Genomic DNA, 17,669 nt, shown 5'->3' on the forward strand with positions numbered 1-17,669 from the left:
GGAGAGCAGTTCATACTGAGACTGAAGAAGAGACTCAAGTTTAAATTAAAAATACATAGACCAAACTTCCAGAGAACCTGGCAGAACATTGTGCAGTTACCTCTAGATTTTCTCTGGGAATAAATAATTGTATCTCTGCTATCATGGTAACTTGTGTATTAACAGTTTAAATGTCTTTGATTCTTGCTAATTCAAGAGGTGGCCTAAGACTGACACTATGACCTATGAAATCATAAGCTTTGAAATCATTAAGGCCTCTTGCACTATCTATGCCTACACTGTGGAAGTTTGGACCTTAGAGAAGAGCAGAACATTTCAGAAAACCAGCAACTCCCTGATTTAAAAAAAAAAAAAAAAAAAAAAAGCCCTGGATTTTTGCTGGTTTTAGGAGTAGCACAGTAACAATTTATGCTGTGGAGGAAAAAAGAAATGTCACAGCCAGGCTGTGTCATATCAACAAATATGACATCTGCACACTACAAAAAAGACAACTTTTCAGACATTTAGGAAAACTCTACCTTTATACTAGATTTTCTCTTCTTAAATAAAATTTATGAAGTTCTATAGTGGGGAAAAAAACCCCATTATGACAATTTCTCCTCTATTATACATGTGTTGATGACTTAAATGAAGGTTAAATTTGTGTAAGGTCAGCACAAGTTTCTTCCCACGGCCCTCAGTAACTGCTTCTCCTTCATATTTGGCTGAGGGGCTCCACTGCCCCTTACTCTGGAACCTCTGCAGGAAGTGAGATTTCTTTTTGTTCTTGGTGGTAAATTAATAACCTAACAGCCTATGCCCATTGTGGGGAGTAAAACAAGTGAAAAGAACTTTGGAAAAGGGAGCTCAAGTCCACAACCATAACCATAAAGCTCAAGAGGTTGAAGCTCAAAACCTGCATTACTTGCCATTGTGGCTCTAGGTCATGCTACCACTTAAGTTTTCCTCTTTAAAATGGTTGAGTCTGAGCTCTCAACAAGTCCAAAATTACAATAACTCAACTTTGTAAACTTGACATGCATCAAGTGAGAAGTCCCAACTACACATCATATAAATTTCACAACCACTCAAGAAACTTCTACCAGTTATTCCCAAATCCACAAGAGAAATGATGATGGAACAGAGGATAAGCCTCCAACTTTCCAATTTGAGGAAAGGGTGTTGGCTACCTTATTAGGAGTAACAAAATATCTTACCAAAAAATGAAATGTGGTAATGGATGCATACTTCTACAAATTTAGTAAAAATCAGAGTTGTATACTTAAAAGGGGTAGATGTGAATTTTATACTCTGCAATTTATACCTTCCAACTCTTTTTTGTTTCTTGATGCAGGGCTAACCAGGTAATTGAGGGAAATTATCAGAGGCTAGACATAAGAAAGCAAAAATTCAAAGAGTTTTATAAAAGAAACCACTGAAAACAGTGCTTGCACAGGGGTGGGAATAGAGAAATGGGTATGTTCCATTCTGTGATTAGAATCTGGGTTTTTAATGGACCAATACACCTTGGCCCTCACAAGGTGAGGTGTCCCTAAGCAACTGGCAGAAGCAAATTTAAATGGAAATTTTCTCTGATAGAAGGTCATCCAAACCCAGGCCTCAAAGAATTCTCATATACAAAATTCCAGGAAGGTAAATTTACAATAAAAAATGCAGGAAGTACACAAGGAAATAAGCTATCTTGGGCAGAAGTAAGCAAAACAATTGTGTAATCAGATTCATAATGACTACAGATACTCAAATGATCAAAACTAGAGTATTAAAAAATATATTATGTTAACAGAAATGAAAGAAAAGCAAGCATACAAAGTTAAAATACAGTAAAAAATGACTAGCCATATTTAAGAAGGATCAAAGTAGAACTTCCAGAGAAAATCTGTAACTTCTATACCTCCTAGAAATTTAGTATATATCATGTACTGTTAAAAAGAGACGTACTAACCTGTAAAATCAAACTTAAGAACTTATTCAGGAAAACTAAGAAATTTTCACAATATGGAGACAATGCACAAAATTAAGAGACATGCAATTACACTGAAAGTATCTATTATTCAACCATGAGGGATTCAGAAGCAAAGACAGAGAAAGAGGGAGTGGCAATAGTGAAAGAGAGAATGACTGAAAAATTTTCAGAGTGGATGAAATATAAATTTCATATTTGGGAACACAAAGTCTAAATAGGGAAATAAAAAGAAATCCATAACCAGACATACTGCAGTGAATCTTTACAACAACAAATACTCTAGTTTAAAATTTTTTTTTTCAACGTTTTTTATTTATTTTTGGGACAGAGAGAGACAGAGCATGAACGGGGGAGGGGCAGAGAGAGAGGGAGACACAGAATCGGAAACAGGCTCAAGGCTCTGAGCCATCAGCCCAGAGCCTGACGCGGGGCTCGAACTCACGGACCGCGAGATCGTGACCTGGCTGAAGTCGGACGCTTAACCGACTGCGCCACCCAGGCGCCCCTAAATACTCTAGTTTTAAAACAAGGTCTTAAAAACAGAAAGTAAATACAAATTATCCACAAAGTAAGCTCAGTAAGACTGACTGATGACTTAACAGCAATGACGGATGCCAGAGATAGGGAAATAGTATCTTCAAATCACTGGAATTGGGGACCTGGCAGGGGGATAATCGTAGGACTATATATTCAACAAAACTGTTTCTCTAAGATTTGGGGCACAATAAAGACTAAAAAACAACCCAAGATCATTTACTCCAGACAGATCTTCCCTCCCCCTACTAAGTTTGAAACAAAGATGCTTTAGGAAGAAGAGATAATTCCAGACAGAAGGCTTAACAACATGAAAGAAGAAATGAGAAGCAGTGAAAATAATGTATCAAGTACAATTTAAGCAAAATTGAAAAAATGAATTCAGTAATACCAATAGTACCTAACTCATGGGACTAAAACTTATAAGAACCAAAGTACTGGACAACAGTAACATTTAAGTTGGAGAATGACTGAAGTCAAAGCATTTTAAGATTCTGACATAGTTTCAGAAGGAGGAAAAGATACTGATTAACCCTCAACCACTCAGTTAAACATGCATGCTAAAATATCCAGAACCACTACTAATAAAACAGAGTTTACCACTTCCAAAAAGGGGGGTGGAGGGAGAGGTGGGGGGGAATGGGGGGTGGAGAAGAGGAGGCGAGAGGACTCAATCCCATGCAAAGGCATCAAGACAGTTAAAAACAGAGGAGGGATGGAAGCAGAGGGTTAAGGAGAAAGAGAACAAAATGCAGCAGTTAAAATGAATCCACATGTCACAACCATAATGAATGTATATGAACAAAATTCTCTAACAGGAAAAAAAACTTTACTAAAGTGAGTAAAAATAAGTAAACATTACTCTTTATAAAATACATTTAAAACATAAACAAAAGTTGTACAGTGTCTTTAAAAAGAAAGGATAAAGCTATACTGGATGATCGGAAGGAAGCACTTGACTCACAGCCCTCTGTCCTCCCCAATTATGTCACTGGGAGGCTGAAGGCCACATGCCAGGTAGGCTCCTCACCAGATCACAGCTGTTCGCACCTGAAGAATGATATGACCTTGTCTTTTAAGAGACAAACCACAAAAATTAAAAACAAATTTTTTAAAAGGAAAATAATGTGGTATCTGTCAGTATACTGTATTAAAATGTTGAGCAACCCTATATATTTAATCATTCACTGACCCTTAAGTATAAATACATAAAAACCCCATGTAAGGATTCTTTTCACATCTTTAGCATAGGCTTATTTCCCATGAAAGAAAAGGGGGGGGGAGCATTCTCCCTCCATTCTAAGGACAAGAACTACACAACTGTGTTTCATCCTTTCCTTCTTGCTACCAGGAAGTTCAGTGCCAAATCCAAACTCAGGCATGGCAATTATAGTTCAAGATTGTCTATTATTCTTTTCCTAGTTCCTGATTTTCTACATCTACCTTATGTTATCACGTCTCTCTTTATTTGAAATAAACTATATCAAATCTAATTTTAGGAAGAGGTGGGATACAAATATAAGCATCTCTAGTAACAGATTTGGAAACTGTGACTTTATTAAAACATCATAAATTATTTTAAATGGCTTTGATATTTGGTATTTTTTTAAAGGCTTTTTAAAAGGCTTTCATTGTAAATCATCACCCAAGGAATCATTTCTATTTACTTGGTATCGCATAGACCATTTCAAAAGTTCTCTATTTCTATCTAACTGCCTGAATAATGTCAGTACACCTAGAAAGTGTGCCTATCTAAACATCAGTTCATCAGCTCTACTGATGAGGTAACAGGAGGGCTCTTCTGGAGCAGGGTAAAGACTGGGCAGGGTTTCTCTGATTACTCCTACCAATGCTCCAAGAGAAAAGAATCTTGATGTTCCCTGAGAACAAGGTTCATCTACTGCCTTCACTAGACCATCCCAAAATCTGAGTAGGTAGTTAAGTTCGACCAAAAACACTTGTTTGGGTATGAGATGTTAAAATAGTACACACAAGACACTTTTGTTTGGCAGAGACTCAAGCATGTGAACTTACAGACCTTTAAAAATGTGGAAAGACCAAGCTCAATAGGTTTAATAAATTCTTTTGGAATCCAAGGTCAGCATCCCCCCCAATGATACTGACTGCTTTAAACATACTACAGTCATAGAAAATGGAAGGTTCATTTAATTTGCTATTTGCAGGAATTTTAGCCTATAGTATTATACAGAGGCACTGAGAAAAATCCTGAAGCTGTCACAGGTGGATCACATAAGGTCAGTGTTCAATTCAAATGCTCCTTACAGAGCCTTCTTCAAGGCCACTTTCCTGTACATTATGGGCAAACCACAGAATATAAGTTATAATGCAGATCGTTCAATTTGCAGTAAAAATACACACTTTAAGCCAATAATGTCATACCGTATGAAGTCCTGGATAATGGGAAATACTTTGGAGTGAGGGGTGGGCATGTGGCAACTCAACAATGATAATCCAACTCCAAAGCATACTAGTTAGGGGTACCTGGGTGGCTCGGGTGTCGAGCATCCAATGTTTGGTTTCCGCTCAGGTCATGATCTCATGGTTTGTGAGTTGGAACCCCGCATCAGCTGGGAGCCTGCTCGGGATATTCTCTCTATCTCTCTGCCCCTACCCCGCTTGCGTTCTCTCTCAAAATAAATAAATAAAAACTTTAAAAAATAAAGGCATACCAGTTACATTTACCTTCTGATTCTTAATACACAAAGCAATGAATGAGATACTATCTTATTGTAGCAAGTTCATAATGATAAAAGGCCTATTTTTTTTTTTCAACGTTTTTTATTTATTTTTGGGACAGAGAGAGACAGAGCATGAACGGGGGAGGGGCAGAGAGAGAGGGAGACACAGAATCGGAAACAGGCTCCAGGCTCCGAGCCATCAGCCCAGAGCCTGACGCGGGGCTCGAACTCACGGACCGCGAGATCGTGACCTGGCTGAAGTCGGACGCTTAACCGACTGCGCCACCCAGGCGCCCCTAAAAGGCCTATTTTAATGCAATGTCTGGGTCTGAGAGGAAAGGAATACTAAATGATATATGTTTTTAGAGGCAAGATTTCATGAATGGCATTTTTCCTATTTCACTCTCAATTCGTGAAAAAGGACTCAGAAGAAAGCAAAATTAAAAGGAAAAACTGACTGCTCTTTAGCTATTAAGCTGCTCACAGCCAAAGGACGTAGGCTAAGAATGAAGCAATTAAAAAGGACACATGGGTATTGCTTCTTTCTGACAAAATAAATATTTTACCTCAATATGCTTAAAAATGAAGAGCAACATAAAGAAATCATTAACTTGATATGGGAGAAAGAGTCAAGTCTTTTAAAAGGTATTACAGTTACCCTGAAGCACAGCCATGATCTTTCATAAAAAGATGAAAGAAAAGCCCTCAGTGCTATACTCCAGAACAAAAGAAAATGGTGAAAAGAAGCGTCATGCTGCTCACCAGTAATGACCCTCAGCTCTTGCTCCCTTACTCACGGGCCTTGGGGACACACAACCTATATGCACCCTTCACACAAGAATATGGGCTTCAGGGGCGCCTGGGTGGCGCAGTCGGTTAAGCGTCCGACTTCAGCCAGGTCACGATCTCGCGGTCCGTGAGTTCGAGCCCCGCGTCAGGCTCTGGGCTGATGGCTCGGAGCCTGGAGCCTGTTTCTGATTCTGTGTCTCCCTCTCTCTCTGCCCCTCCCCCGTTCATGCTCTGTCTCTCTCTGTCCCAAAAATAAATAAAAAACGTTGAAAAAAAAATTTAAAAAAAAAAAAAAAAAAGAATATGGGCTTCAGTATGATGTGGGAATGGATTCCACTGACAAATGTGGTATGAGACACGCAGAGGTCCCAGCCAGAACCCAAGAAAATAAGAACAACTTCATGGCAAATACTGTTATTTGCCTTTTCAAATAAAATCACAAAAGTCATTTACTAAGGATTGAATCGGCAGCCAGCCTCACACAGCCTTCCTGACACTAACTGTGCACACAGAGGGACTGGAGGAATTTGCTTCTGTTCTAAAAACTTAAGAGTCAGTATGTGGTTTTTAGTCTTGAAATTCATCTTGTATTTTCATCATGTGATATACAAGGAAGGTACCATAAAAGGTTTCCATTTCTAAGTGGGTGTTATTCCCTAATACCACTCAGAAACTATGAATATATTTGAAGCAACTTTACATGACACCCCAAATTAAAACATAACCCTTTTATACTATTTTACTTGGTCTGGGAAGAAAGTATTTCTATTAACGCAATAAATAAGACTTCCAAAAACCAAGTTAGCAAGTGCCAACACATCTGCTCCAATTTTATTTTGGTCATGTATTAAAATGCTACTTAAATAACAGTTTTAGCTCTGCTTCCATTTAAAACACTGATAAAACGGTTAACTTTTTTCACATATCATCTCAGCACCATTTATACCACACTGTACAAAATACACATACTATATAAATGTATTTTAATTGCTTCCCTCTCTCTAGTAGAACATAACCTTCATGGGGGTAGAGATTTTTGTTTCATTCGCTACCATCTCCCTAGTGCCTAGAACAGTGACTGGGACATATCAGGAACACTGTAAATATTTGTTGTGAGACTCCATCATAATTTTTTTTCTCCCACAACTCTAGAAAATCTGCTATTGGTTGTTGAAAGCTTGGTGCTAGCAAATGAAAATACTGCTCAAATCAACGTCACCTAATTTCCAAATTTCCCCATTCATCTTCACATCCCAAAAGATTGTACATTTCATTCCCTCATATACCCATGATACAGAATGAGAAGAATATCAAGTTTAATAACAATGGTGTTCAGTCATAACACAGAATTCTGAATTTCTCAAAGTGTGGTTCTGAGACCAGTAAGTGTGAATCCTCAGGGATGGTAGTCCAGGGATCTGAAGGTTGAGCACCTCAGTGACTTAAATGTTTATTACCTGAGAACTAGTACACTCACTCATCTGGTAGTTACTGAGCACATACTTGTTCCAGGCACTGTTCTAGGCCCATGTTCCCAAAGAATTTACATTCTGTTAGAGTATGGGGTGGGAAACAGAAAACATAAGAAAACAAAACAATCCCAGTAATTTTACATAGTGAAAAATGTTATGGTGGATATAAAACAGATGACAGGGTTAAAAAAAATGGTAGAAGGTGGAATGGAGGGGATGAGGGATCCAGGAGAGCCTCTCTGCAGGGGTAACATCTGAGCAAAAGCCTGTGGGATGAGGGGTGAGAAGTGGACAGAACATTCCAGGCAGAGGGCCCAAGCAGTGCAGAGGACATAAGGTGGTGACATGTTTGGCTTCACTTCAATGCTAAAGAACACATTTTCTAACACGCAATAAATCAGACTACCCACTTGAGGGATCAGACATGAGAGGAGTGCATCTAACCCCACAGAGCAGCTATCTGATACATGGGACCACTCAAATACTCATGGGAAAACTGGGGCGAAAAAAGAAAAAGAAAAAAAGAAATCTGTGGGAAGGTGAAAGGCAGCTGGAATCCACAAAGAACCTGCTAGAATATAAACTATGCTTCCTACGGTTATCCAGATATTAATAGAGTAATGATGGAAGTTACCAAAAGGGATATTGGAAATAATATAGATATGTTTCACCTAGGTAATTTAGAGTAAGATAAAAATAAAGGGATTCTAAATGGGCTAAACGGCCAACTATATACTAAGAAATGTTCAGTCGAGAATGATTTCTAGTGGCAGGCTGAAAGGTTCTAGGTATTTAAAATTTTTTCAGTAGCCACATTAAAAAGGGTGAAATTAGCAAAAATAATTTGGTGTTTCTAATCCCAAGATTATTACATATCAACATGTAATCAATATAAAAAGTTAATGAGTTTTGTACATTCTTTTTTTATCCATACCGTATCTTCGAAATCAGGTGTGTATTTACACTTATGGTTCCTCTCAATTCACTGTGTACACCAGTAAAAAGATGGACAGAAGTAGCTGCAGAGAAGGAGAGTGGGGCTCCCTGTTGCTAACAACCAGAGAACCCACCAGTGCAATGTGAGGCCTGGGAGTTTCCCCCTACAGAAGCAGTCCAAGAAAAGAGAAGTAACGATTCATGGATGTTACACAGAAGCGGTTTTACGTACCAGAATGAGAATCTATGATTCTATGAGGAAAAAACACTCACTGGGGTGTGAAGAGATGGACCCAATTTCCTGAGAGAGAGCAGAAAACCTAGCTCCCAAGGGGGAGAACCTCCAAGGAAAAGAACAATGGAAGAAGAACCAGGTAAGAGAAATGGTAAGTCACCGGGTAAATGGCCAAACATAAAGCTACAGGAAACAAATACCAGCATGGTCTTACCTCTTCCATGTAGCTTTATGACTGTATAGCAATTGACCTAAAAACCAGGCATTTCACATTCCTTCAAGATGGGGAGGTGTCCTATAATAAATAATGTCTGGTTTTTGTCCTGGTTTCCTGGGAGGAAACTTCTTCCATATCCATGAGATTTCAATCATGATAGGAGTGTCTCTGTTATTCATCATTGGCCCTGATGGTTTATGTTAATGAAGTAACTCCGGGTGGGCCCCTAGATAAGTAACGCTAAGCATTCTATTGAGTTCTAGGAGTTGTTCTAGCACATTATCACACCTGAAGTGGGCCATGGGAAGCCCCATATTTGTAGCCAGTGGGTCAGAGTATGGGTAGCCTGGGGACCCTCCAAACTTGTGGCCAGCATTTGAAGTGAGGGCAGTCTTGTAGGGGGATCATGGAAACTCCCGAATTTATAGCGTTTTGAGTCATTAGTACAGGAGGCAGCTGACATCTACAGTGAGGGCAATCTTGTTGGGGATCATGCCCTTTTGCTGTGGGGCCTGTGCTAACTGCAGATGGTTAGCACAGAATTTTAATGCAGTATTTTAGAAAGACAAACATACCAGGCAGAACTCTTAATGGCTGCAGAATCAGAGCCCCCTCCTTTTCTGCTAGTGGCCTAACACCACTAGCTCTACTCAACTTTCCCACAAACTCTTCTCCTAAGCCCCAGGAAAAACTATAAATGACCACAAAAATCAACGTCAGCTGACATTTATTCCAATTTAAGAGGGAACAGGAATGAAGAGAAAGGAAGAAACAAAACAATCACAATGAAGCGCCTCACTTTTGTTCAAAAAAAGTCCCTCACTTTTTCAGTGTTCATAGTAATACTTAAATCACAAAAGTCATGCGGGGAAGAGAAGCCGTGTCACTGAAGAATAAAGTTCTGCCATGAGTCAAGTATTGGAGCCTTCTACGACACTTTAAAAACTCATTTCCTTTTCAAGCACATATGCAATTATATATCCTAGTATCTCTATTACCATAAATGTAATTTAACTGTTTGGAAAGTGGTACTACAAAGCCTTTACTTGTGCCTCAAGCAATAAAAAGGCTGTGTCATTTAATACATATATAATAAGTATGGAGGGTGATGTGGGGGGGGAGGGCACAGAGAGGAAAGAGGTGAGAAAGTGGTCAGAACTGAGTCGTGATAGGGAACACCAAACTCTAAACTCTAAGGGGCCCTTGGTTAGAGATGTTTGGAATTAAATAAAAAGTAGAAGCATGGACAAAGCTCCTGAAGCAAGGTCTCCAGGGCCATCAGGTCCACCAAATGCTTCTCAGTGTTCACTAAATCAGCAAGTTCAAAAGGCACAGTCCTCACTGCTGGAGGACCTAAAGCAAGTTACTTAACCTCTCTAAGCCTCAATTTCCTTACCTGAGAAAGGTATTATGGAAAATACATTGTATTTGCATATACCTGGTGCACAGTAGGTGCTCAACAAGCATCAGTTGTGTTGGATGAGGATGATAATGCAGGCCCAAATAAAGAGTCCTCCAGCTGCAGTACTGACAAAGGCTGCCCTCTGAGGTTCGGGACCACACTGAGCCCTTTCCCATTCCAGTACTGGTACTTGTTACCCCATGCCTTGGGCTGGCAGTGTCCCTGCATTTGCTCTTGCAGGCACATTTTCTAACATGTAGGCTACTTATAGGAGGTTGTCTTCCTAAAGACAATCTTTGTGTATTTGGAGGTACACCCCATGCTATCATGTGACTCTTGTGAAAAAGATAATGCTTAATGGAGACACAAAATGATATTCTTCTGCTCTTAACTCCAAATGAGAGAATCATTAACTTGAATAGAAGACTGACCTATGTGTTCTGTACATAATTAATTCAGGTCAAAATAACATTTAATAGCCAAAGAAAACTAGATGTAAAATTCGTAATGCATTTAATGATATTACTGATGTTTTCCTTGGAACGTTTTTACGGTATTAACCTGGCCTAATGTCACTATAAATCCAAATGCACAAGAAACACATTTTACATAAAAGGCCCATTTTCTGTTCTTACGTAGTAACCAAATTACCAAATGGTCTACGGAATATCTTTTCCAAATATTAGCTATTTTACGTTAAGGTTACAAAATCAAATAACTTCGGTATGTGTTTACTATATATGTCAATTTTTAAAGATAAAGTAATAATGAATAAGTTGAACAATAATATAATTTCACTTATTAAAAGGCAGGAACAAGTCTAACTTACCTGGAAATTAAATAGCAATTCACCTCTCTTTTTTCTTGTCACCTTACAAAACAAGCACTTATATGAAGATTTTTACTGTTCAACCATATCTAATTAACAGCATGTTTCTTCAATTTTAAAATAAGATGAATGGACTGAGTCCATGTCTCAGGCAAAAAATTAAGCACTTGACATACATCATCTCTATTAGATTTAGACCTCAAAATAATCCCAAGAGAGTTATCAATAGTAACCTCATCTTACAGAAAAGAAATGGGAACTGAAAAAGGTTAGGTAATTTGCCAGGATGCAGCCTAGGATGTAAGCCATGAAATTTCTCCAACTTCTAGACACGACGTCCTTCTTATAGGGTCTTTTGAGTTCAGGTAGGTAATTATCTTTATTTGCATTAACATTAAGTGGAGATGTTAAGTTTCTAGGATAGGGACTATCTATATTTAACAATGTACAGAATTAATGTAAACTGACCAAAATGGTAGTTTGGGATGGATGTTAAGTAGTAATAAAAGACTCTCATTTTATACAGATTGTATATTACATGAGCTTCCTAAAATTTTTAGCTGAGTGATTAAAAATCACTACACTTCACCAAGTTACACAGTTAATGAAACTGATAATACACTTACCTCAATCAATTTGTTGGCATGTTCACGGAAAACTTGAGCATATTCCTTAACTTCTTTCTCATTTCCATTCTTTGCAGCTTCAATCAATACTAAAAGTGGAACGTTGGTTTCCAGGAATGAATCTGAAACATGGTCCATGACGGCTTTGCGTAGCTAATAATTAAATTGTAAAAATTTGATTTTATTTCTACTAAGAAACTAGACTGCTTTTTTCTCTGGTACTTTTAAATCTTAGTGGAAGCTCATGATAGCCTGGCTGCACTTATATGAGGATCCCTCATGTAAGCCATGAAGTTATATAATATGGGACAGAGGAAACATGATCCTAAAGATAATGCTTATACTATAGTTATAGCATTTTAACAACAAAATCTTAAGTTTCAAGATAATATCCCCCTTTTGGGGAGAATTACAAAACTAAAACTTTTTTCTTAAAGGAATAGTAAAAAGCTGAACAGAAAACAGCTCTGGATTGAATTGATACATATAGCCTTGGAACATATGCAATTATATTCCTAACTAAAAGTGAAAAGAGAGGATTAAGTACTTTCTGGCTTATCTGAACAGGGTTAGCACACTATGAACCTTAAACCTATTAACGGTTTTCTTTATAACCGTTTAAGATATGACTTCACTAGAAGAAAAACAAATAAAGACACATTCCATCTTTGCTTTTTATCAGACATGAACAATAAAATGTCTATTAAGTCTGGAAACTATTATTACTACAAATTTTTTTTCTTTTTTTTTTTTTAAAGTAGGCTTCATGCCCAGCGTGGATCCCAATGAGGGAGCTAAATTCATGACCCTGAGATCAAGACCTGAGATGAGATCAAGAGTCGAGCACTTAACCGACTAAGCCACCTAGGCACCCCATTGCAACTTCTTTTTAAGTCTTAATACTAATTTGATCACATTAGTAATAAAATTACTAATTTTATCACACTACATTATGCATACAAATAATACATTTATCACATACATAATACATTTGATTTAACAAACGAAGAGATTCTTTCCTCTGTATTTACTAACTTGGAAAATTGAGCAACCCAAACATCTTTATCACCACCTATTTATACTGGAAGCACATCTTCACCAAGGATCTAAGGGAACTTCAAGTGTGTAATCAGAGTGGGGCAAGTCAAATAACAGCAATTTCTGTCTCTCCTGTATGTAATCTAGTACCACAAGATCCTTCAGGGTATTTTCACAGGTCCCCAAGTCGTTTGAAATTCATTTTCTTACCTGTACATCCTTTTCACACGAAAGCTAATTGACTCAGTCCATCCCAGTGGGACTCCATTATTCCAGGTCCCCAAGAGATTTTATTAGCTAGTTAGAACCTTATTAGCTACCAAATAGAGATAGGCAGTTTCCTGTGACAAACCATCCTTTTACCCCAGTAAAATATATGGGCCAAATACTTCCTAGAATTTTAACCAAAACTACAAAACTGAGAACTTAGGAAAGCAATTGACACATTTTTTCCCAGCTTACCTGTCTACGCAAGTCTCTAGTCTTCTTGGTCATTTTATCTATGGCAGAATTGAGTGCATCACTTCTTTCTTTACGTCCAGCCTGCAAAGTGAGAAAATTACAGCTGATAGCTATTCTTGCTCAAATCAACATTTTTTTGTTTAACATTTATTTATTTTTGAGAGACAGAGAGCGCGAGCAGGGGAGGGGCAGAGAGAGAGGGAGACACAGAATCCTAAGCAGGCTCCAGGCTCTGAGCTGTCAGCACAGAGCCCGACGCGGGGCTCAAACCCACAAACCATGAGATCACGACCTGACCCGAAGTCAGACGCTCAACCGACTGAGGCACCCAGGTGCCCCAAACCAACTTTTTTTTTTAAAGGCAATTTCTTGGGGCGCCTGGGTGGTTCTTCGGTTGAGCATCTGACTTCAGCTGGGGTCATGATCTCGTGGTCCATGAGTTCAAGCCCCACGTCGGGCTCTGTGCTGATAGCTCGGAGCCTGGAGCCTGCTTCAGATTCTGTGTCTCCCTCTCTCTCTGCTCCTCTCCCACTCATGCTCTCTCTCTCTCTCAAAAATAAACACTAAAAAAATTTTTTTTAGAAATACAATAAAAAGTAAATAAAAAGGCAATTTCTTTTAGCCCAAAGTTGGGAAATAAACGCGGGCAGGGCAGGGGAGAACCATGTGACTTTGTTCATAAAAACCTAACCTTACAATTCTTAGGCTCCACATTATCTGATGGTGAGAATTGATGGAGTTTTAACCAAAATAAAATAATCCAGGAGATATGACTTTCACTTAAATGCTTCTGCTTGAAAAATTAAACTTAATATTTTAATTCAAGGTTCAGCATACATCAATTTCATTAAAGAACTAGCTCTCCTTGAACTGCAAGCAAGAAGAGATTACACCTGATTTTGATGAACTCTGAGATTTGAACAATGTTAAAATGTGAAAAATGGCACCTGGGACCAAAACAATGTGAAACAATGAATTTTAAAGTTAAGATGTACATAATGTATATTATGTAGCTCGAACAAGAATGCTTTGTAAGATTTCTTCAGCCATGTATTTTTAAGTTCTAGGCTAAGCTTAATCCAATTGTATTGCACAGAAAGAATGTATTAGTCACTCTGAGACAGTTATGTAAATGGGCATTGCTCCAGGGTTCAGGAGGTTGAGATTTGCATCCGGGAACATTTTAAGCAGTACCAAAATAGATAGTAGCTGGAAGAAAAGGAAATAAAGTTACGTTACCCCAGGGAGGACTAGCCACGTGCTTGGAAATATCTTGGTAAGACATCAGGTGAGTCAGACTATAAAGTATATTAAAAGTTTTTCCTTACTAAATACCCAGCCAACAAATGTGAAATAAAACATGTAGTAATCACAAGAAATGGACAAAGGAATCTAACCCAGTGTTCTACTTTTGGGTGTCCTCAAGGCATTCTGGTATAGATATGCCATCAGTACACAAGCCAGCATAGCAGGTGAATAGTTGGGATGGAGAGATGTGGTTTCATATTTTCTCAGTGCCTTTTATGTACATTTCTAACTCATTTTCTCTATTATCCCACATCTATTAAATGGGGACAATGACACTTGTCCCTCTGCCCCTATCTCCATTGGTTTTAAGAAGAGAAAACAGAAGAAATGTTAAGAAATATAGGCTATTTAGCAGAGGACAAAAAGATGACAAGACGGGATTTTAGGAATACAGAGAGTTGAAATACAAGTGCTAAATTAGTACGTTCACTATCAAATCTGGTTAGGGTCATATCCATTATCTTTTCCCCCAATAGTTCTGTATTGCCAATAAAGTTAAGTAGTTCAGTAATATTAATAAGTAAAAAAAAGGGGGGGGGGAATCTCAACAAAACTGATTGAAGTATGAGAATTTCTACCTGCAGGAATAAACTGTGATTTACTCATAGCCTTCAGTCAGAAAATAACTTGACAAATATAATTAGTTACAATCTCAAAGATCAAAAGAGCAGGATCTAAGGCAAAGGTGACCAAAACTGAATTTTTTAAAAATCAAATTGACCTCATAACTAATGCCTTAATGAGGAAAGTCTCAGTACATTCCTTAGACACACAAGTGCACACTTCAAGAAAACTTCTCCCATTCATGTTTGTCGTTTTTCCTAGCCACATTTTAGGATGTTTCTAGTAGATCATTTATTCCAGAAAACATTGGCTATCTAAAACCCAAAGGATGGGCTAAATGATCTCATGAAAACTCCAACCCCTTGTAACCTCGAATCCCCAGAAATGTCCTCAATTTGTGCAGAAGGATTTTCTCTGCAAGTTACATAAAGCAAATCCTCAAACTTGATTTGAGGGGAATTACAGCCAACAGCAAAATTTACTTTAAGATGCAAACCAGACTATGAATCTGCTAAATCTGTACTTGTCAAACTACCTTAAAAATCAATTTGTCTTTCTTGTTACTGTAGGAAATAAAAGTTTATGCCTCATTGATCAGGAAGGGACAGTTCAGAAGCAGTTATTTACTGAAGCTTTTAGCTTATACTAGACAGACCACCTTTTAAATCAAAACCCCTCTAACACACACACTTGCACGCGCGCGCAACTTTAGAATTCCAATCATTTAAAATAGGGGTAAGTACACATGCATCTACACACTTACAACCTTAAAAATGAGCTTGATGAAATTGGAAACGTTGCTTATTTGTAAAACAAGATTTTACTTCTCTTTGAAATTAAAAGTCTTAGGATCTTTTAATTCTAGTTTTAGCTATGTCAAAGTAAAGGTGCTCATTTAACCTTTAAAGTAAATGATTCTCAACTCCTACCTAATTGAGAGACTCTATTCCATCTAAGCAGAGAGGCTACCTAGGTTCATTCATATTTGACATATTTGTCCTGCTAACCAGTGACAAAAGGGCTTTCTGAAAAAAATATTAGGCATATTTGGGGTTTCAACATATAGGTTCTCCTCAGCAAGTTAATAGCAGCTGAAATGAGGAGGGAAACTTCTTAGCTAGATGGCTTCTAGCAACATAGTTCTAGCTGGGACAGCAAAAGGGCTTTCAAAATCCATCTTCAACAGAAGCATAAAGAAGCCACTCCACCTGCCTTCTGCGTGGCCAAATAATAAATTCTATTTATTTAGACACACTTTTTACAGAGCACCTACTTTGCATCCACTGGAGTAGGCAGGACTAGCCACAATCCTTCTTTCAGAGAGTTTACAATCTGAACTAAAATAATTCAGAACAACATATAATTCAGCAATACTCTGTATTGTGCTGGGCCTGATAGGACTTCTAAATGAATTAACAGTGGGTCAGAGTAATAAGGGGAAGTTATGCACAAGATTACATTTGAGTCAGGCACTGAATTTTTTTTTTTTAATTATTAATAACTGAACTTTTCAGGAGGATTTTACCCCATTTTTGGTGGTAACCTGTGAAAAAACAAGCATTTTTTTTTCTTCCAAAGACCAGACCCTTGCTTCACAAAGAGTAATCTTTTCTCCTATAACAAATTTACAACTCCCCCCAAACCACTCCTACCTTTGCCAAAGATGACACTGTCGCACTGTTGTGACTGGTGCATATGTCGACAATTATTCACCCATACCCTACAACCTCTCAACTCTAGTTCTAGTTGGGCTCTAGCCCAACTCTTTCCATTCGGGAAGGCATGAAATGTGTCCCTGGCACAGCTGGCGGCATCTCAAGGTACATTTTAATCCCTAGAAATAATGTGACAAATGTTCCCAGGTGAGCCTACAAAAGCCTACTCAACCTAAAAAGTAACAGTACAAAATAAACAGCACTTCCAGGGAAAAACAGAGTGAAAACTTTTACAGTGCTTCCAGTGAATGAATCTATGGCACCATTCCACCAAATCCTGGGAGATCAGAACCAAATGTGAACTATTCCTTTATCTTTCTGGAAAAAAATATGACAAAATCCAGGATGGGGAAAAGTTAGAGAGCCAATACGAAAACAGTCCCGGCACAAACTGATGCATGTAGCTGAGATATTCTAATCTTTTTCTTAAAACAGATGCTAATACTTACACATTAAATAGCTGCTGTAAGTTAGAAAGTTAACAGAAGTACAAACAAGTATTTAAAGTAAACAGATACAAAAAGTAAGTATATGAAAGTCGTAAAATAAGGCCTTAATTTTGAAACTATTAATAACCCAGAAAAAAGAATAAGATGACCCAACTGTGTGGATATTTCAGAAGGATTTTAAAATGCTCATTATCTGGGAATATCAGGCTAAGAACTGTTGATAAATCATGGAACTCTTCTGATTTCTATGTTGATTAACAACAATTAAAAAACTTTCTAAAGGGCTCTGATCTTCTTTGCTCTACTTAATTAAGATAATGTGTTAACAGGGAATCTTTGTTTACTGACAATTTTACAACATCTCATGCTCATCCAACAGGTACTGGATCTTGAACATAATATGTCAAGGGTATGTTTGCTTTATTTAATAT

At 37.9% G+C, this 17,669-nt stretch overlaps 1 protein-coding gene across 2 annotated transcripts in view; it reads right to left on the reverse strand.

The window, feature by feature from the left end:
- Positions 1-17,669, reverse strand: part of CTNNA1 (catenin alpha 1) — a 178,589-nt gene that overhangs the window by 34,046 nt on the left and 126,874 nt on the right. For both annotated transcript variants that reach the window (XM_058698412.1, XM_058698882.1), the window contains exons 8-9: positions 13,203-13,283; positions 11,703-11,855 (exon numbers count right to left, since the gene is read on the reverse strand). In XM_058698412.1, the coding sequence (XP_058554395.1) occupies positions 11,703-11,855; positions 13,203-13,283 (234 nt within the window). The remainder of the gene's footprint in view (positions 1-11,702; positions 11,856-13,202; positions 13,284-17,669) is intronic.

This window comes from Neofelis nebulosa, chromosome 1 (assembly GCF_028018385.1).
Source record: "Neofelis nebulosa isolate mNeoNeb1 chromosome 1, mNeoNeb1.pri, whole genome shotgun sequence".
In the NCBI taxonomy this organism is placed as follows: Eukaryota; Metazoa; Chordata; class Mammalia; order Carnivora; family Felidae; genus Neofelis; species Neofelis nebulosa.